Genomic DNA, 23240 nt, shown 5'->3' on the forward strand with positions numbered 1-23240 from the left:
CCTCATGAACAGTCTTAAAATTGTCACAAAACAAATGAAAAATGTTGCATATTACAATATACATCTAATACTACCATTCCAAAAGAAGTTTTCACATCCATTTTTTAAAAAAATCAATATATACATATATAACAATATACATCATACTTGCGTAATGTTTGAAATGAAAATTTCCTTTGGTTCTTCTCCTGTTGTATCTAAAACTTCAAATTCATCACCAAAATCACAAAATAACCGTGACCAGACTCCATGTATATCTGCACTGATGAACTGTGAAATGATCAAAAAAAAAAAAATAATAAAATAAACAAGCTCAAGCTTATCTATTTACACATTAAAATTAAAAAGAGGTAACTATCTTAGGCCATTTATGACCATTTCATTTCTAAGTATATCCTCTGGTATATAAAGTAAGTCACAAATATGATAAATTATTTGTAAATTGGATTAGGGATCAACGATTTTGGTATTTGGAGCTGATACCTAGTGTTACAAAATTAGAAATAACATCAACACATCTTCATTACACATTCCAGGAATTTTATGTAACAAGAATTCCTGCCTTGCCAAAAATATGAAGCATGATATGTAAGAAATAGATTATCTTGGCTTAGTAGTCTAGCAATGAATTGTATTTTTAGTTTAGAAAAGAAGAACTGAGTGCCCATTACCAAGAGCAGTGGAGTTGAATAGAACTGGAATAGAGTTCTATCTAAGCTGAGAGTGGAGTGAACAGAAAAAAAAAAAACGGAGGAACTGACCGTGTTCATCAATATCATGAAAGTTAAAAATCAGATTCTTAATAAAATGTAATTATAAATGCCTTATTAAAAGTGAGTTTTGTAACACATACAATCCATTCTTAGGATCTGTGAAGCTGTTTTCTTGCTCAAAGTTACTTTTAAAGATATTGATAAAATTCTTATTCTGTGATGCATGTATGAAGCTGTTTTTTTCAAAAAGTAAACAAAACTATGCTTACTAAGAAAAAGGGAGAAAACTCAAATAGGATCGAAAATAAAAGAGGAGTTACAAAAGACAAGCAGAAATTCAGAGACTTACAAGAGATTAATGTGAACATTTATATGTAAACAAATACAACAGCCTAGATGAGATGGACAAATTCTTAGAATTATATTGTAATCCAAGACTGAGTGGGGAAGAAATAGAAAACATGAACAAAACCAATCACAAGCAAGAAAACTGAAACAGTAATCAAATAAGTTCTACCAAACTTTCAACAAACTGAGTTATCCTGCTTACTCTTTCAAAAAACAATACTACCAAGCACATGTACCTGAAAAGCTACAAATTCTAATAGTGAAGAGTTCTTCCTTTATGTTGTTATAAATTTTAAAATAAAATTTTATTGATTTATAAAATTACATAAATGTTGGGGTATATCTTCACTTCTATACGTGTATAAGCCTCACCTTACTTGCTAAAGTTCTAGTGCAATTCCACTTATTAGGTTGATGCCCTCTACCCTGCCCTTCCATCCTCCTTCACCCTCTGGTAACTACTATATTTTGCAGAGTTTCAGTTATTTATTTATTTTTTTAAGATTTATTTTTTTATTTATACCAGAACCGGGGTACAAGCCAGATGCGCAGGAGGGTGAGAGGATTCACTAGAGACAGAGCGGGGAACAGAACAGGCAGACTGACAAAATACACTGCTGAAGGGAGCAGCAGGCAAGACAGGAGAGGTCTGCTGCACCATGTGGGAACCCTTGCCAGTTGGTCGGGATCAAACGGGCGCTGCAGAGGCTGCAGACAGCTTCACAGCGCAGCACTCAACTAGGGGAGGCCCTCAGAGTTATTTTTATTGTGATGCTAGTTCATTTGCTTTGGTTATCTGTATGTGACATGTGAGAGAAACCATCTGATAACTGCCTTTCACTTTCTGACTTATTTTTCATAGTATAATCACCTCAAGTTCCATCCATGTTATTGCAAAAGGCAAGATTTCTTCTTTTTTAATAGCTGAGAATTACATGTCATTATCAAGTGACTTTATTACCTTAATTGGAGGGCACTGAGAACGGCAAAAATCATTGATCTTCTTCTGCAATGGAAGTTTGACTTCAGTCAATACTACACACTGTTGAGAAGAATATAAGAAATTTAAGACTAGAAAGTCGATAATTTTGGTAATGTGCAATTTATAAATCAGAAGTGTATCAGTCTGCATTATTCCTTGTAAAGGGTACCATCCAATTATATTCCACTCTAAGGTTAATACCTTCAGAAGTAGTGAACAGCAAAAGTAAAACATATACAGAGTAAAACCTAGTCACACTAAATTAAATTACCAATATAGGTTTAACATTAGAAGCAAATCTTAGTATCCTATGTGGCACTTAAGCACTCTAAATAGGTGGAGATTTGTCCATTACTGTCATGGAAGTACTAACCTAGTCACTGGAATATTAATTTATTGCTTGTTTAAGGGGCTAACAATCATTTTTAAAGAGACATATTACCTGTTTGGTTTTCTTTTTGTTCTGAGATAACAAATTCACAAACTTACGTCAAAAAGAAATAATGTCATTAGTGAAGCGAACAAGTTCTACAAAGATAAATTATAATTTGCAATGCTTTTTTATGATCACCCTGTGAGGTAAGTTGAAAAGCTTTATAATTAGATTTTATCAAAAGTAATTTGGACTCAGAGGTTTAATAGTTTAAGTCATTTGTCTATGAAGTGATAAAAGTAGAACTAGAATCTCAGTCCATAACACTGGTTTCCAGGAATTAGATAATAGTTTCATGATAAATATAGAATTGTAATTTAGTTTTATATTTTTTCTGACTCAGAATATGGTATGCTTGCTACAGGAGAACACTTCTTCATAAGGGATCTTTCACTTTTTACACGTTATTGTTGGGTATGCCGTGAATGCAAGGCTCACCATTTTTTATTTGAGCCATTTCTCAGAATTATATTTGTTTTGTACAAACATGAGCAATGAGGTAGTATCTGTGCCTGGAATTGAAAGTAAACTTGTTTACTGTTTGCTTAAAAAAAAAAAAAGCACACAAACGAAAAACTCCACAGGTACCTCAAGTTCAGTGTTTTTCTTCTATAAAGAAGAAAGAAACCCGCTACACAAGTAATTCATTGAGTTCTCTAAATTACAACAGTAGGATATGGAGGAAGGGGATGCACAGAAAAGAATTAATCAAATAATTCTATACTTCCCATGCTCTGAGAAATAAATTTCTTAGTCTCTAACCCAAGAATCTTGTTTTCTTCCAGTTTCCATGGAACATAACAGGCTAACTTACTAGTTTTTAAGTAGGGTAAAATCATATCCTAAACCCAGCGCATACTGAATCTGATTTGTGTTTCAGCAATGCTGGAAATTTCTCAGTCATAATTTGACGATTGCCTTTTCCTAATGCTTTCCTTCTAGAAATCTAATCTCATGAACTGAGTCTTTTCATTTATGGTCTCATTTTTTTAAATTTCTCTCCCATATTTTCTTATTTCAGTGTGCTACACTCTCAATCACAGTAATCTCATTAGGTTTATCTTTTTTTTTTTTTTTTTTTTATAGAGGCTTTTTTTTTTTTTTTTTTTATTTATTTGTTTTGCTTGTTTTTTGTTTATACACGCACTGGGTACAGTCAGAAGCGCGGGAGGGCGAGAGAATTCACCAGAGCCAGAGCAGGGAGCAGAGCAGGCAGAAGGACCGAAGTACACTGCTGAGGGGAGCAGCGGGCGGCAGGAGAGGTCTGCGCGCCATGTGGGACCCTCCTCTGGTGGCCGGGGAGCAGCCGGGGATCGAACCGGCGCCGCAGAGGCCGCGGGCAGCTTCGCAACCCAGCGCTCAACCGCTGCGCCACCGGGGAGGCCCTCATTAGGTTTATTTTTTGATTCTTATTCAGCTGTTATATATACACTGCTTAACCTATTAATAGATTGTGTTTAATTTTTAAGACTATTTTCATTTCTAAAAGTTCTGTTTGGTTCTTTATCACATTTACCTGGTTGTTTTAAATAGTGTCTTACTTATATTAGCAATTCAATCCCTTCTTTGAAGTTTTAATCAGCTTGATCATCTATATTTACAGTCTCTTTTCAATAATTCTATTACCTGAATTTCTTATGAGGTTAAATTTTGTCTTGGCCTCGTTCATACTGAACTGCTTTTTTTGACTTGTTACTATGTATACATAATATATTATGTTATTATGTATACTCATTTTCAAAAGGGTTTTATATACTGGAATATACTATGGCAAGATCTATTTAGTTTTGTTTCTGTCTAGCATTCTAGGGCATCACCAACTTAGCACTACCTTTATGTTAAGTTCACAGTTTGGAGACTGTTAGACCACAAAAGTTTATAAAGTTGATGTCTAAACTCATGTGAGGGCAGGTCTATGGTTATGAATTCCCAAGGAGGGAAGATCTGATTTTTTCATTCAGAGCTCAAGAGAAAACAGACATGTGCTTCTTGTTCTAATGGGCAAAGACTGTTCTTATCACACTTTGCTGAGGTATAACTCTGAAGTTCCAGCTTTACAAAGAGGGAGGTCTCAATTCCATTTCTCCATTTCATGTGACCTATTTTGTATCTTGTATCCCATGTGACTATTAATTCCCAGAAAATGTTATAGGTAAACTCTGTCCTTGAGAGTGACCATAGTCAATATTCACTGGTTTCTTTTAGCTATATATTCATTATTGGCCTCCAAGTACTTACCTTATTTTGAGTTGGGGGAGGGGCCTGGAGATCACCTTTATTGCCAACAGTCAATGATTTAATCCCTGTGGCAGCATGCTAAAGCCTCCCTAAAAATCCCTGAACTAGAGACTCAGTGAGCTTCTGGGTTGGTGAACATGGGGAGGTGCTGGGAACTTGCATCCCTGGAGAGTGCACAGAAGTTCTGTTCCCCTCTCTTCAAGCCCTGTGTTATACTCCTCTGCCATCTGGTTGTTCTTTAGTTATATCTTTCAATAATAAAGCAGTAATCTAATATGCATAGTTTCCCTGAGTTCTGTGAGTTGATATACAGAAAATTAATTGAACTAGAGGAGTGGATTCTGGAAACCTCTGGTTTATCATTAGCAGAGTTAACAGCCTGGTCTTGGGTTGGTGTCTACAGGGGGAGGAATCTTGTGAAATTGAGCCCTTAACATATGGGATCTGATGTTATATCCAGGTAGATAGTTAAAACTGAACTGAATTACAGTTAATATTAGAATTGTATTGAGATCCGGATAAATATCAGCAGAGTTGGAAAACTGCTTGGTGTGAGGGAAAAATTCACACACATATGGTCTCAGTAATGCCATAAGTATTGACAGTAGAGGGAAAATACAGGAGTGTTCTCTCCTAGACAAATGGGAAACATAATTTCATCACAGGGAAAATCAGAGTCAACCCAGTCACTTTTAGAATATCCAAAATGCTGAAAGTTTTTTGTTGTTACATAAGGAAGATTGAATTACTGATCCATGTGTTTATTTCTCTGTAATCACATTATGCATCACTCTTTCCTTAGGAAGAGCAGAGTGTACTTTCCTACTCTTGACCTTGGATGTGACATATTAATGGAACTAATGTGAACCAAGTCTTGAAATGTGCTTAGTTGGATTACCATTTTCCATTTTTGCAAGTGCCAAAAAACCATGTCCTAGGTAGCCTCCTGATCCCAGAAGAGAGGCACTTAAGCAGATCAGTGTCTGGAGTTCAAGTTCAGTCTACAACAGCTGAACTCTAACTCTTGTAGATGCAAAGAAAGAAAGAAATGCATGTTGCTATAATGCCATTCAGTTTTGGGCAGCTTTTTAATAAATAATACTGTGAAAATGACAAACTACTATAATTGCTTTGTACATAGCCTTTTCCTGAACTGGAGTATTTGAAAGGTATTATTCTAATAGAAGTCTTTTTAACCTGAAATCTTTTGTTCTGGATCAATAGATTAGGTTTAATGAGTTATACCATTTTAATATTTAATTAATTATACCATATTAATATTTAATGATTTATTTGGAATCTGCTAATAACCTCTAATATAAAATGGAGTACCAACCTGGTATTTATTTAAGAGGGAGAGATCTGTGGTTTCATTTAAAGGAACAGAAGATGATGTGACATGAACGTATGGATTTAGTTCTGCAATATGTTGAAGTACAGCTTCAGCCCTAAAAAAATAAATAAGTGACCTTTGTTATTCTTTTTTTTTATATACTCAATCTCTCAAATTTGGACACTTTGCTGACATCAGAGGAAGCTAAAAGTTACAAAATTTCAATGGGACCATAATGAACTTCAGAACAAGAAAGTGGTCAAGATTTATTTATCTTTACAGATAACTACATGATTTTGGAAAGTAGCATACAACCACACTCTATAAAAAGCCACACAATCTCAAAATGTGCCTTTTATAGTTCCAAGGCCAAGCTCCTTAAGCCTTCTAATGATTCACCAATAATAAAGTCCTCCTTTAACAATCTTACAAAATATTCATTCCTAGGTAGCAATGTGAGCATATCAAAAATTTGAAAAACATAAAATAAGTATTTGTCAATACTTATCTATCTATAATAGCACAAATTTATAGTGATGAGTTCAATAATGAACTCAATTAGATAAAGAAAATATTCTAATTGTAAGAGTAAAAAAGAAATCTTATAATACAACAAAATATCTTCACCTGTTTCTCATATTAACAACATCATCTTCACAGAGAAAGAAATTGGTTCCTAGATCCCATGCCTGACACTTTTCTGTATCATGAATTGTAAGTGCCTTCAAAAAAAGAAGAAAATATCTGTTAAAGACAGGAATAAGACAAAGATGTGCAATCTCCCCAATACTATTTATACTGTAATAGAAGTATTGTAATGTTACACTAGATAACACAAAATATTATGAATTTCCATATTAATGGAAAAACTACTTTATACAGCAAGAGAATTTAAATTTAGGAAAGTAGCATGCTATAAAAATCACCATGCAAAAATGAAAATAATTTACATAAATGAACATTTCCAAATACTCCATGTTCAAACTAAGAAAGATAAGTGGCTAACTGAATAAAAATTTTTGTCATTTATATTACAAACCATAAATCCTATAGAAAATGGGGCAAGGTATATGAATACGGAGTACACTGCAAAGGAAATACATAGGGATCTTGAAAAGATGTAAAGACATTTAACCTTTCTAGAGAGGAATAGCTTGTCTCATTCTGATGAATGAGAAAAGTTTGACTATACGCTCTATTGGTGAGAGTGAGTTTAACTAGGCATTCTTATACATTCGTGGAAATGTAAAGGTGCAGAGGAAGGCATTTGGTAATTTCTAGCAAAATGACATTTCCATCGACACAACAAACTCATTTTTAAGAAACTGTACCGAAGACACACTGGGTGATATACCAAAGACATATGTACAAGAGGATTAACTCTAGCACTATGTCTAAGAGCAAAAAGACTGGAAATAATCAAAATGTTCACCAATGGAGAACTAGGTGTAATAATATATGATACACTCAAACAATGTACACATAGCTATACAAAAGAATAAAATATTTATGAATCTAAAGCAAGCAAATATTAATAAGTATATGTAAATATACATAAATATAAATAAATATACATGAATATATATATATTTATCACTATGGAGTAATTCCAGATACACTGTTAAGTGATAAAGCAAGGTGAAGGAAAGTATAGCACTTTAAGAAAGACAGGTAGGAATAAATATGCACACATACATATACAGATATGCACATTGATATGTATGCTTTTTTTAATGTTTAAAAACCGAATGAAAAGATGTACCCTAATAAGGGAAGGAGGACACATGGGAGAAATAAAGTTAGACTTGTTTTAAAAATTTTACCTGTAGAGGCCTCCCTGGTGGCTCAAGGGATTAAGTCTTAACACTTATGAGGCTGTCCGCAGCCAGTGCTGCACCAGTTTGATACCCGGCCACGGAGTTGACCCACATGGCCCAGCAGACTTCTCCTGTCTCACCTGCTGTTCCCCTCAGTCTGCCTGATCTGCTCCCCACTCTGTCTCTGGTGAATCCTCTCACTCCCTGCACCTCTGGCTCCTATTCCAGTTATTGTATGCATAAATAAATCAATCTTTAAAAAAAAAATTTGACCTGTGAAATTCTCAAGTAATAGTAAAACTAAACTAAATTAAAAAAAGAAAACCATTCTTAAAAATCCAAAGCAAAATGCCATCAGGACCCAAATCCATATAGTTAACAGGAGAGATAAAAATATAAAATCAAAGAAATAAATGCCCTATAATCCTAAATGTGAATCAGGAAGTTTAGGGTTTACTCATGATAAATATTCTAACTCTGTTCAACCTAGAAAACTTTATAAACATTGACAATCAAAGAGCACTAGGATTGTGTCAAAAGGACCCAAGAACTTGAATATCGCAACAAGATGAAATCATTTGTGTATCAACAAGAACTACAATGCATCAAAACATATCAAATAAGTTTAAAAAATGAGCTTCAGAAAGACCATACTCCCACCTCTAATATACAAGTATACTGGTCACTATTGCGGAGTGATCACAAACCACTTAAATTAGAAACTGGTAAGAGAAGTGGAGAAATACCCTGCTTTTTGATCATGTATAAACTATAATGAAACCAAATAAATGACAAACAGAAAATTTTCTTTCTAAAATATTATTCTATTCCAGCTAATAAATGAAGAAGCAATGATAAAATTACAATATCACCACTATCACTAATAAAATAAAAAATCCAGGCAATGATCACTAATGACTAATAATAATTACAAAAAGAGGGAGAATTGAGTATTATATCCTCCCAATTCAAAGTACACAGTATCACTTGTGAAGCATTCATGTCAAAAGAATCAAATCTAAATCTGACTCTCTGGATATGACTACCAGTTTATAAGAAATATAGGGTATAGATACATACAATAAATGACCTGATTTCTCTGGTAAATCGCAAGGGAAAAAAAAAAGTCAGGGGAAAAGAAACCTAGGTGAAAAGAAATCAAGTTCAGCATAGACTTTACTTGGATCCTGACTATAACAATTTTAAAGTAATTTTGTAAGACAACCGTGAAAACATGTAGCAGGCTTCTAAGAGGGCCTCAATCAGTCCTACTTACTGGTATTCAGGTTTCTGTGTAATCCTCTCTCAAGTATAGGGATTAGTGACTTGCTGTTAAAGTGATGATGGACTGTTACTTCTGAAATAAGGCTATAAAAGACTGTGCTTAATCTCACTAGCACATTCCTTCTCTTGCCTTCCTGCTTAGCGTACTCTGATGAAGTAACTGATATTGTGAGCTGGTCTATAGAGGGGACCACTTGGTAAGGAACTTAGAGTCACCTTTAACTAACAGCCTCAGTACAACCACCCATGAAAAACATGAGCAAGTTGGAAAACAGATCACTCTCCAGTCAAGACTGGAGGTGACTACAGGCCTGCCAATATCTTGACTGGAGCCTTTTAAAAGATTCTCTAACAGATGAAAACTAGCTAAGTCATGCCCAATTTCTGACACTGAGAAATGAGATAATACATTTAAGTTGCTAACTTTTAATTATAATTTGTTTTGCAGCAATAGACAACTAATACAACAACATTAAGGAACTGTTAAATTTTGGGGCATGAAAATGGAAATATGGTTCTGTTTTCGAAAGGTACTCTTATCTTTTAGAACTATATATGAAGATATTTAAGAGTGACATAAGAGGATGCCTGAGATTTACATCAAAATAGTTTGTTGGTTTGGGTATAGTGGGGAATGGGGGTGAGATACATTAAACAAATTTGTCTGTGGGCTAATGTGTGTGGGTTTGGGACTAGGTAAGATTTGTCTATGGGATGGGATTGCAGCTGTGTTGGGTACATAGAGTTGTTAAAACTAATCTTTAGTTTTGCATATGCTTTAAATTTTCTATAATAAGTTTTTTTAAAAAGAGGAAATTACAGCATTGAATTTGCGACTAAATGGAGAAGCAATAATTAAGCCAAAGTGTAAACAAAATGACAACTACTGATTGGGGGAAGAGGGAAAGACATAATTACAATTCTTACCAAGGACATTTATCACTTACCTTAATCCCTGCAAGAACAAGATTCTTTGCTACAAAAGAAAAAAGAAATTGAAACAGCTTAATGTGTTAGTTTAGATATCCAATTTAGATATGTCTTCAAGGAGCTTGATCACATCTCTGACTGAAAATTTTAATTTTTCACTACTCAAGAAATATAAGTTCCTGGGCCTCCCCGGTGGCGCAGCGGTTGAGCGTTGGGTTGCGAAGCTGCCCGCAGCCTCTGCGACGCCGGTTTGATCCCCGTCTGCTCCCCGGCCACCGGAGGAGGGTCCCACATGGCGCGTAGACCTCTCCTGCCGCCCCGCTGCTCCCCTCAGCAGTGTACTTCGGTCCTTCTGCCTGTTCTGCTCCCCGCTCTGGCTCTGGTGAATTCTCTCACCCTCCCGCACTTCTGACTGTACCCAATGCATGTATAAACAAACGAACAAACAAAAATAAATAAAACATGCCTCTACTAAAAAAAAAAAAAAAAAAGAAATACAAGTTCCTTAGAAAATACAGACAAACAAAATGGAAAAAATGTTATTTTCCACAATCATAATACACTCAGATAATCACTCTTGAAATTTCATTCTTCCAGAATATATAAGTATGCTCTATCATAATGAATGAATGGATAGGGAGAATAACCATTAATGGTTAATAACATTACAAAAAGAGAAACTGATGCTCAAAGAGTCAGTACTGGTTTCTTGTGGAAAAATGTAACAATATAATAAATAGCCTTGCCAAAAGAACCAAAACTGAACCTCATCAAAGTTCTGAAGCTAATAAAAATATAAAATGGAGTTAAATTCTTTAAATATTGTTGCTCAAAAAGTCAAATAAAATTATGAAAAATTGCTCACCAATTTCCAAACCAAGACCACCCATACCACTTAAGAAAACATGGGACTTGGCCATCTTCTGCATTGCTGTGTCTCCAAGAACGTACCTCTGTCGACTACATGTAAAACACAAAGAAAAATACATAATTATTTCATCAAAATTATATACCCTTTTAATGTTGTTTGCAAACTAATAGTGTGGTAACTAGATTCTTAACCACAGTCTTGATTTGTATTACTTGCACAGTGTTTAAAATTTCTGTATTGACAAATATACGACATATTTTGAAAAATAAGATCTGACACCATGGATCCACATTCCTTCATGACAACAAACAGATATAGTTTCATTAGGAGGTGGCCTGTTAGACAATGAGGATGACTACTTATGATAGACCTGCAACAGTTTCCATTCTGCTCATTAACTCATTGGCAACTACTGGCACTTGAGTATGATCTCCACTTAAGGTATTCATTGTAAACATGATACCTTCTACTGACTTCCTTTTTGAGTAACCATTATATTTTGCAGAGCATCTGAGTCATTTTTGCTGTGATTTGTTTGTGAAGCATATCTTTTAATTTCTAACTGTATGGTTACCTAATTTTTCTACTTATCTTTTGTATTGACTTCTAGCTTAAATGCACTGTAAAAAGACATCATAATCAACACAATTTCACCCTTTAATATCTGAACACTTCTTTGGGCATTTTACATTACAAATGTTCCATGTACTCCTGAAAGAGTATGTACCCTCTAGTTGTTAGATACAACATTGCTTATATGTACAATAGGTACATATTAATAAACATGTTGATAAAACTGGCATCTCCTCTGATTTTTTGGTCTGTTTGTTCTTTTGATTCCTAAAAGCAACATTAAAAAAAAAATACCCCACTAATACTGTAAAATTGTCTGTTCTTTTTTATCAGTACCTGAACAGTCTTGACATATGAAACTAATAGCTTGGGCCTCCCCGGTGGCGCAGCGGTTGAGCGCTCCGTTGCGAAGCTGCCCGCAGCCTCTGCGGCGCCGGTTCGATCCCCGGCTGCTCCCCGGCCACCGGAGGAGGGTCCCACATGGCGCGCAGACCTCTCCTGCCGCCCACTGCTCCCCTCAGCAGTGTACTTCGGTCCTTCTGCCTGCTCTGCTCCCCACTCTGGCTCTGGTGAATTCTCTCACCCTCCCGCGCTTCTGACTGTACCCAGTGCATGTATAAACAAAACAAACAAACAAACAAATAAATAAATAAAAACATGCCTCTGTAAAAAAAAAAAAAAAAACAAAAAAAAAACCTAATAGCTTGGAGAATTACGAGTGCTTTAGTAGCAGACATGGTATGGCAACATATATTTGAAGAACTGTGAACCTATTCTCCTAAAACCTATTGATGTTATTAATGAACATTACCCCAGTAATCAGGTAATATAAAAAACAGAAGAATTAAAGCTAACACTTATTGAGTGTTTATTATACAGTCACACATTGCTTTAGTGCTTTACTTGTATAATTCATTAAATCCTCATAAAAATCCTATGAGCTCTGTCATTCCTCCCAGTTTTATAGATAGGAAAACTCAAGCACAGAAAAATGAAATAATTAATAGGTAGTAGAGACAAGATTCAACCCAGGCAGTCTACCTAAGCATCTATACTCTCAACCACTATACAACACAATGTGAAAATCAAGAAAATTATATAATTCTACAAGGTTTACTGGAGAAAAATAATGATCAGTGCCTCTATCCTGAGTTCAACTCCCCCAAAACAACTTCTTTTTTTAGTTATGTCTTCTAATATTTAACTGCTTATTTCTCAATCACATATACGTACTTTTATTTCTTGATTTTTCAGTTTTATATATTACCTGTTAACTCCTGACTAAGAGAATTGAATGATCTTTCTTAAGTACAAACCCGGTCAAATGATTCTGCTTTAAAAATGCCGACGGTTTCCTACTTCCTTTATGATAAAGTTTATACTCATTAATATTAGTCACAAGACCATGTTCTTAATCTAATCTCTGCTTAACTCTCATGTTATCCTCCTTTGTTACTACTCCATCAAACTCCATGTTCCAGGAGTACTAAAGGTTTTTAGTTTCTTAAATGTGACATGATCTCTTTGACCAATAAACCTTTTTCTGGATTATTCCTTTCCTCCAAATATTTATCACTGAATAACTGTCTTTCAGGCCTCACTTATAAAATCTTTTCCCATGAGGCCTTCCCTGATACCTCTATCCATTCTAAAGACAGTGTTGAATCACATTTTATGTATGTCCTTAATATCCTCTATTCAATCTATCAGAATACTGATCATAGTGTGTTACCATTTTTTATATCTAATTTTCCTAGGGGATTGTAGATTCCTTAAGGCAGAGTTCAGCATTATTATTATATCCTCAGGGGCCTGCCACATTTGTAGATACACAGAAACAATTCGTTGAATGAATGAAATAAATGGTCTGGCACCCAAGAACAACACCTTTATGTTCCACTAAGCAGAAGACCTGAATTCTTTTCTTCTATATTCACAGTCAGAGAAAACTATGTTAAAAGTATTTTTTCATCTCATGCCCTTCTCATGAATTATTTCTAAGATTACCTATACAAATAACTATGACATAAGTGCCATTACAAAGGACAAAGAGCAAACAGAGACAAGAATAAAATTAAGATACACGAATCAAAGTTTTCTAAAGAACTGTAATCTCAGACCTACTCTCATCAATCACCTCACATCTATCTTCTCAATGCTTAGCCACGAAGGAAAGGGCACTAATCACATTGTGCTGGGCAATAGGCACTTTGCAATTAATTGACAACTAAATCCCATGAAATTCATACTGTCAGTAAGTAATAAAAATGGGATTTAAAGAGCTGAGAGTATAACTTCAAGTCCACCATTATTACAGTAGAACTGACTCTTTTGAGTAGACCTGTAACATATTGGTTAAATGCATTCAGCGAAAAAGAATGACCAAAGCTGTCTACTTTATTTTTACAGTCTATTGATTAAAGAGTCTCCCTTTTATGAAGGTACAATGTCTCCCTACAGTTTTCACCCACTAATCCTAATTTTACCTCTGTGGGGTCAAAGGAAACTCGTCTAATCCCTCTTCGATGTGACAGCCCTCCAAACATTTGAAGATGGTATTAAGTTTCCAGAATCTTCTTTCTCCAGGCTAAACATCTCCAGTCCCTTAAACAATTCCAAACATGACATTATTGAGTCCTCCTCAACACTCTTAATTACTTTCTTCTGGATGACTTCAATTATCTTCTTCACACATTCATAACTTTATTAAAATATCTATTTCAAGTCAGGTATTGGCACTGTGGAGGGATCATAATAGCAACCAGTGGAAGTAATGGAAAACTTCACAAATGAGGTTTATCCAAGTTAAATTCCTAAGACTTAACACAGTTAAAAATTAATAATAATTTAAAAAAGGGTAAAGCATTCTAGGCCAGGAAAAAAGAAAACTTTGAAAAGAGCATATAAAAGACACTAATACATACCTAAGACTTCTACTTGCTATGAAGAAGTTATGGGGCCCAGATTTACTTTCTGCCTACCTTAATAATTCACAACTGGACAACATGAATGAAACAACAGATTTCAGACAATGGTCAACAAGCAACTGAGGGTACTAATCTGAGTGAAGAAAAAACAAATGATGTGAAATTTATGATTGCCCTAACAACTTCCAGTGGTTTCCACCACAGGAAGAAAAATGCAAACAAGAGCTGGTTGTCTCCCTGAATTGAAAGGACAGAGCTGTGAATTCAAGGAGGCTAGAATTTGTGAGTAGAGGCACAGAGGGCTAGAGATGGTTCTTCCTCTACTTCTGTTAAGTACAAATCAGCATATGCATATGATGAAACTACCTCAAACAGGTGAAAGAAATACAATGGGTGGAATTAACAACAGATTCAAAACTGCAGGAGTGAACTTGAAGATACAGCAACAAAAACTTTCTAGTGAGACACAGAGATTAAAAAGACTTAAATAAATAAGAAAACAAGCGAGCTGTGGGTAACTTCACTTAGTCTAATATACGTGAAATTAGAATTCCTGAAATAAACTGGAGGAATGAAGAAACAATATTTGAAGAAGTAATGGCTAAACGCAGTTAAAATGTCAATATTCCCAAAACTGAAATACAGATTCAACACAACTGCAAACAAAATTCCAGGATTTTTTTTTCTTTTTAAAGAATTGACAAGCTGATTCTAAAGTATATGCGGAAATTCAAAGAACCCAGAAAAGCCAAACGAATTATGTAAAAAATTCAAAATTGAGAATTACACTGCTAGATTCTAGACATGAAAAAGCCACCGTAATGAAGACAGTGTGGTACTCGAGTAAAAAGAGATGTATGAAACAAAAGATTCCAGAAATAAAGCCACAGCTATATAGCCAACTGAATTCTGCCAAGGTACCCAGAGAATTCAAGAATGGATAATCTTCAACAAATGATGCTGAAACATTAGAGAGTTCTTATATAGACAAAAATTATACGTTGGTCCAAACTTCCCTTCATATGCAAAAATTAACTTGAAACAGACCACAGACTCAAATTTAAGAAATTAATACTTTTTAAGAAACTTCAAGTAGGTAACATTAGAGAAAATCTAGTGTTCCTAAATTTTGCAAACATCTTAAAAACGGGACCAAAAAAAGCACAAATTACATATAAGATTGTGCCTTAAAACAATTAAAATTTCTGCTCCAAAATAGTTATAAAACAAGCCACAAACTAGAAGAAAACATCTACAACCACACATATATGTATCAAATGATTTACATATATATTGTGTGCAGAACTCAACATGACAAATAACCTAACAAAAAAAGAGGTAAAAGATTTATAAAGACATTTTACTGCAGCAGATAGATAGCCATTAGGCTCTGAAAAGATGCTCAAGATCACCAATCATTAGGGACAGGCAAATCAAGATACAATGTAATACCACCACACTTACAGTAGAATGCTAAAATTAAAGACTGACCATACCAGGTGTTAAGTGAACATGAGAGGCAATTTGATCTTTCATACACACTGGTGGGAATGTAAAATTGTATAATCACTTTGGAAAACATTTTGGCAGTTTCTCAAAAAGTCAAAAATACACCCATCATACAAGCCAGCCATTCATCACTAGGTATTTATCCAAGAGTAAATAAAAGCACATGTCTACCCTAAAACCTGCATAATAAATTCTCATGGTAGTCTTATTTGTAATTGCCAAAACCTGAAAATAAATGCTGGCCAATTGTTAATAAATGGATAAATTATAGTGTAGTCAATATTCAATAGAATACAATTGAATAGAATACAATTCATCAACAAAAAGGAACAAATTACTGTTATGACAATATAAATGAACCTCAAAATGATTAGTCAAAACCGGAAATAAATGTTCATCAATTGTTAATAAATGGTTTAAATGTAGTTTATCCACATAATACAGTAAAAAAGAACAAATTACTAATGACAATATAGATAAATCCCACAATTATTATTCTGAAAGAAATCAAACCCCCAGAAGTGTATATACTTTATGATTCCATTTATGTAAAACTCTGGCAAATGAAAAATTTCTATAAATTTTCATTTTTTGAAATGAAAACAAGCAAAGCAGTGGGGAAATGGGAGCTAGAATGAGAAGGGAAGAAGGTATTGCCAAGGGACACACAAGAAATGTTTGCGTATAATGGATATGTTTATTATCTAAATTTCAATTTTTTTCAGAAGTATAAACACATGTCAAAACATATCAAATTATATTTAAAATATGTACAGTTTACTATACAACAATTATACCCCATTAAATCTTTGAAAAACATATTTATGAGAAACCCCCTCACGGGTCTTCCACACTTCCACAAGTCTTTCTAGGTATGCCTAGAGGGCAAAGTCCTGACTGTCTTGTACATGGGCCACTCCCCAGGGTTGTGTTTGTAGCATGTAATTCTGAAGGATGAAGTTAAGCCTCCCAGACAAAGAGCAGGCCTGCTTGCTATTTGCCATAAAATAATTGTTTTTCTCCTTCCTAGCGCCTCACCCCCCCACCAGTTTTAGTGTTCCTTAGATGTGATTTAGTATCCACCTGGACAAGGCATAGGCCCCCTGCAACTTGGCAGCAAAGGGAACCTAATACTATGCTGATGCCTAGTTGCTGTGTCATAAGAAATGAAATATTTTGTCTATCACTCCTAAGTCAGCATCCATTAAACAACAGTTGGCCAGCTTTTATTGTAAATAGAGTAAAATCAAATCCTAGTAAAATCAAACATGCAATGCTTGGCAAAATTAAAGAACAGGATTTTGTAGGATAGAGTGGTGAGAAGAGACAGAGACTGACACATAAGATATGGCCCTAACTCAAGGTAAATAAGTAATAGAAACTATTGTTCTCTTAGATCTTATTCTTCATAATTAATTTGCAATTTGTTCATTTTTCTCATTAAATATTGTTGAATAAGTAAATGAAAAAAGGAATGAATGAAAGTAAAGATTAGACTTACAAGTTTAAATAACTTGGCTAAGATCACACACATAAATGGTGAAGGATGATCAAACTGAGCTCTAATACCAAAGTCAGCCAACATGTTATGTTGCAAAAAGGGAGCTTAAGTGGATATTACACAGTTTGACTGCACCAAAGTAGGGAACTATTTAAACACTTAAACTGAGAAGTCATGAGCTCTAAGATAAAATTCAAAAATATCACTTTGGATAAAGTATGGAAGATGGAAAAGCAGTAAGAGCGGTTCTAAAAGAAAGAACACTATAATAACTTGATTGAGAAATGAATGAAGTAGATGAGAATGAAAGGCTGTTTAGCAAGAACTGAAAGCATTTAAAAAAACTAATAGAATTTTGAAGATGAGAAATAAGAGAAAAATTTGAGATGACACCAAGTTTCTAGCTTGGGTTACTGAGTGGATGTGGCAGTATTTAATTAAGCTTGGAAAGGTGTTCAATGCTACTTTACAAGTCCAAAACGTTTTATATGGACTGTTTTTTACAAAAAGTCTTTAAGAGTAACATGCTATTTTAAACATATGCTATTATTCTTATTTACACATAAAAAATAACAAGCAGCAAGATGTAATAAATATAGCATATACATCATAAACAATAAAATGACAAATAACCAGTTTCAGTTTATATAAATGTCAGAATTGGGCTGTGAAGATTCACCTCTATTTCCACAGACCATTGTCCCACAATGTTCCTCTAAGCAGGTATTTTTTGAACATCTTCCTGATTTACATTTCAAGTAGTTTGTATGCATTTAAAAACAAGATGAGTTTGAAAGAAGAAAGCCCCCATAGGAAGAGACCCAGGTATCATTAGCTAAAATCAGATAGTTAAAATCATGGGGATGGATGATACAGAGAAAGAACAGAAAAAAACCTGAAAGGTGGGAACAAGTATTTTGCAGGCAAAGCAAGAGCAGTGTAAGAAAAAGTCTGAGAAGGAAAAGTCAGAATAAAAGCAAACCCCAAAAGTCTGATACCCCAGAACCAGAGAAAAGTTTCCAGAAGTATTCCACTAAAATAACCACAGGTTTTTGATACTATTAAGATTGTATTACACAGACGGGCCTCCCCGGTGGCGCAGCGGTTGAGCGCTGGGTTGCGAAGCTGCCCGCGGCCTCTGCGGTGCTGGTTCGATCCCCGGCTGCTCCCCGGCCACCGGAGGAGGGTCCCACATGGTGTGCAGACCTCTCCTGCCGCCCGCTGCTCCCCTCAGCAGTGTACTTCGGTCCTTCTGCCTGCTCTGCTCCCCGCTCTGGCTCTGGTGAATTCTCTCGCCCTCCCGCGCTTCTGACTGTACCCAGTGCATGTATAAACCAAACAAACAAACAAATAATAAATAAATAAATAAGACATGCCTCTAGAAAATTAAAAAAAAAAAAAAAGATTGTATTACACAGAAATTCAAGAATGCTGTGATTGTTTTTGATATTCATCCCTTCTTCACACAGTGATCTCTACACAGAAACCTATATGCAAGGAACACAGATCACCACAGTACCATTTATTATTATCTAAATGAGCCCTAATATCCTCCAGAGGAAAGCTCTAGAGTTAGAAAGCCAATGCTGGGGTCCTAAATTGGGACTCATTCATATCTTCAGATAAATCTTGGGGTCAGTACGTTTAAGCACATCTTCAGAGGGCAAGAAAGAAATGGTTAAATCTATAGAATTGGCTTGAATCTAACTCACCCAACAACTTATAGACAATAAAGACGAAAATAAACAGAAAGGTGGTACAGAATACTGTCAGAAGTGGTTATCCCTCAAGAAAAAATTCCTCAAAACCCTTTCTTTTTATTGTAAGAAAATTAAAAAACAAAAAATGAAATTCAGAATGACACTTTGTTCGACTAGGTACTGAAATTATTTAAAAAATATTTCCTACCTAAATATATACGTACACAAAACAATTAGAAACATATTAATAGTCAAAATTTGTAGATTTTGGGCCTCCCCTGGTGGTGCAGTGGTTGAGCACCGGACAGCCTCTGTAGCACCAGTTTGATCCCCGGCCACCGGCAAGGGTCCCACATAGCGCCACAGACCATTCCTGTCATGCCCGCTGCTCCCCTCAGCAGTGTATTTTGTCAGTCTGCCTGTTCTGTTCCCTCTTCTGGCTCTGGTGAATTCTCTCACCCTCCTGTGCTTCTGACTGTACCCCCAGTGCTTGTATAAATAAATTAAAAAAAATATTAAAAAAAAATTTGTAGATTTAAAGTTAGTTTTTATAGGAAAGTCTAACTGCTCAAAAGTAATTATAACCTGAGAGTTACTTTTATATGGGAAAGCCTGCATATCGAGTATTTTTTTTTAAAGATTTATTTATTTATGCGAGTATTTTTTTTTTTAAAGATTTATTTATTTATGTATACAAGAAGAGGGCAGAGGTGCTAGGGCGTACAGGCCAGAGGTGCTGGAGTGGGGGCGGGGTTGGTGTGAGAGGATTCACCAGAGACAGAGTGGGGAACAGAACAGGCAGACTGACTGAAGTACACTGTTGAGGGGAGCAGCGGGCAAGTCAGGAGAGGGCTGCTGCGCCATGTGGGTTGCTTCCTGGCTGGCCAGGGATCGAACTCGTTCTGCAGAGGCTGTGGATTGCTTCATAGGTTGTGTCTTAACACCTTGCGCCACCAGGCAGGCTCCATATCAAGTAAATATTAACCAAATTTCAATTATGGTATTTAGGAGGAAAGAAATAATATTTCAAATACCAAAAATAAGATGCAAAAATGTTACACTTTCTTTTTAACTTTTAGGTAAAAATGAATTTACATGCTATCTAGTCTGTTAAAAAGATACTTACTTGCTCAAAATGCCCCAGTTCCAGAGAAAAGAGAAACTGTTTTTCTATCCTTTCCATATGTAAAAAAAAAAAAAACAAACAAAAAACAAACCTTACTGTAGCAGTGTAATTCCAGACACCAGCAGAGGATAATGCTTGATACTGGTTTCTGCTTCTCAATGAAATGTGAAAGTATCTTCTTAATATCAGTAACTCATAGTGTTTGTAGCATATGCACCTTTTTCAGACTTTTCTGTCATATCTTTTGATTTCTAGTTTTGGTTTCTGGCCAGTCTCTGCATTGCCAATCATCCAGGCTGCCACACCCAAGTTAATCTTAATCCTCTTGTCTTGCTCTAGTCATTCAATAATCCTCTAAGGATAATTTAGAATTAGATAATGTACTATGGTCCTTGATTTTGGGAAGCTCATAGTCTGAGACAGCTAAGCAAATACTGTGAGACAATGCAATGAGATCTTTAATATTTAATAGCAACAAGAATGATGTGCTTCAGGACTGAGCAGAAAGGAACAGAAGTAATTCAGGAAAGATATCAGAATAGATATTTGGGTCTTAAAAGTTAAATCCCCGGCTGCTCCCCGGCCACCGGAGGAGAGTCCCACATGGCGCGCAGACCTCTCCTGCCGCCCGCTGCTCCCCGCTCTGGCTCTGGTGAATTCTCTCACCCTCCAGAGCTTCTGACTGTACCCAGTGCATGTATAAACAAAACAAACAAAAAACAAACAAACAAATAAATAAATAAATAAAACATGCCTCTATTTAAAAAAAAAAAAAGTTAAATAGAAAATGCTTTTAAGCACCAAAAGGTGTTCTAGGAAAAGACAACTGAACTATAAAGGTATAAACTGTGCATGGTAAGAAAGTAGCCTAGTATGGTCATTATATTTAGAGGAAAAGGTAATTTGGGGGTTTAACAAATGGTGTCAAGAAAACGATTTCTGTGTGCAGATGACAAAATCGTATCTTTATCTTACACTACACAAAATCAACTGAAAATAAGTTAAAGACTTATACATTAAAACCTGAAACTATAAAACTCCTAAAAGAAAGCAGGGGAAAAGCTTCTTTACACCTTGACAAGCACTTCCTGTATATGAAAAAGCACAGGCAAGGAAAAAAAAAGACAAGCAAAACTTTTTCAAATTTAAAAGCTTCTGTACAGTAAAGAAAACAGTACCAAGTGAAAAGGCAACTTATGAATTAGGAAAAAGTATTTATAAACCATTAAACTGATAAGGGGTTATTATCCAAAAGATAACATAAAAATCCCAAACAACCCAAGTAAAAAGTGATTAAGGACAAAAATAGACATTTCCTAAAGGTAACTAACATATAAATGGCCAACAGGTATATAAAAAGGTGGTTAACATCATTAATCAGCAGCAGCAAAAAAAACAACCACAGTAAAATATCACCACATACTTGTTAGGATGACCATATTTGAAAACAAAAAGCAAAAACCTTCCAGAAAATAACAAGTGATGAATTCTTGTACACTGTCATTGGAAATGTAAAGCCACGCAGTTGCAGAGAAAAACAGTATAAACATACCTCAAATAATTAAAAACAGAACCTTGTGATCCAATAAATCCCACCTCTGGGCTTTTATCCAAGAGAAATGAAAATAGGATTTTAAAGAGATATTTGCACTCCTTCATTCATTGCAGCATTATTTACAATAGCCAATAGGTGGAACCACCAAAATGTCTCCTGACTAATAAAAAAAATGTGATATGTATGTGTGTGCATATACATATATATTTACATTCACACACACACAAAGACATAGACACTGAAATATTATTCAGCTTTAAAGAAGAAGGAAATTCTATCATAAGTTAGGGTGTGAAATAAATCTTGAGAACACTTTAAGTGAAATAAGCCAATCATAGGAGGGGAAGTACTGTATGATTTCATTTACATGTGGTATCTAAAGCGATCAAACTCCTAGCATCAGAAAGTAGAATGGTGGTTGCCAGGGGAGAAATGAGATGCTGTTGCATAACAGGTATAGTTTCATCACTCGTTCAATATGAAAAACATTTTACAGATCTGCTGTACAAATGTGTATACAGTTTACAATATTGCCCAATACACTTAAATTTTTAATTGTGTTTTACCACAATTAAAAAAAAAACAACATTAAGTTGAGGTCATATTATGAAATAACCCTGTTATATTAAAATACTTAGATTTGTATCATAAAGCAAAATGGTCAGAACTGTGGTTGTGTGAAAGACAACTTCTGTAAACTATTTTTATTTTACTCTATCTTCATCCGGCTTACTACAGAATCCATTTCCCTTAAGCTGGTAAAGGGTTAAGGATTCTCTTTTCACGCCATTTCCCTAAGAAAATCACTGTCTGAAGTCCTGAATCTAATGAAAGTTCCCACAAAACATCATACATTTAAAAATTTTTTAAAATTTCATGAGGGCCTCCCCAAAGGCGCAGCTGGGTTGCGAAGCTACCCACAGCCTCTGCAGCACAGGTTCGATCCCCGGCCACCGGGTGAGGGTTCCACTTGGTGCGCAGACCTCCCCTGCCGCCCACTGCTCCCCTCAGCAGTGTACTTCATCAGTCTGCCTGCTCTGCTCTCCCCTCTGGCTCTGGGGGATTCTCTCACCCTCCTGCGCTTCTGACTGTACCCAGTGCTTGTATAACTAAATAAAATAAATCTTTAAAAAAAAAAAAATCTCATGAGTTTTCAAGTTCAGTCACTAATAGTAAAAAAACCACAAGTCAGTAAAAATAATTTTTAAAATCTAAGAAAATCAAAGCTATTATTTTGATGTGGGAATTTCACATTTTGGCCTTTGTAATAAATTTATCTTTTGCATTTTTAATAGTTTTTTGATTTTGCACTCACTTTGACAAATTCATAGGAAAGATATTGAAATTTAAATAATCACATTGGTAAACAAACAAGATGTAACAAACCATGCATTCAAAGT

General features: G+C 35.1%; 1 protein-coding gene across 2 annotated transcripts in view; it reads right to left on the minus strand.

Moving 5' to 3' along the window:
- The window catches only part of UBA6 (ubiquitin like modifier activating enzyme 6), a 68230-nt gene that overhangs the window by 39968 nt on the left and 5022 nt on the right, over positions 1 to 23240 (minus strand). For both annotated transcript variants that reach the window (XM_037530724.2, XM_054688494.1), the window contains exons 3-8: positions 10944 to 11038; positions 10096 to 10124; positions 6675 to 6769; positions 6051 to 6162; positions 2023 to 2103; positions 148 to 270 (exon numbers count right to left, since the gene is read on the minus strand). In XM_037530724.2, coding sequence (XP_037386621.1) covers positions 148 to 270; positions 2023 to 2103; positions 6051 to 6162; positions 6675 to 6769; positions 10096 to 10124; positions 10944 to 11038 — 535 coding nt within the window. The remainder of the gene's footprint in view (positions 1 to 147; positions 271 to 2022; positions 2104 to 6050; positions 6163 to 6674; positions 6770 to 10095; positions 10125 to 10943; positions 11039 to 23240) is intronic.

Source organism: Talpa occidentalis, unplaced genomic scaffold (assembly GCF_014898055.3).
Source record: "Talpa occidentalis isolate TD23 unplaced genomic scaffold, MPIMG_talOcc4v2.1 talOcc4.6, whole genome shotgun sequence".
NCBI classification, from domain to species: domain Eukaryota; kingdom Metazoa; phylum Chordata; class Mammalia; order Eulipotyphla; family Talpidae; genus Talpa; species Talpa occidentalis.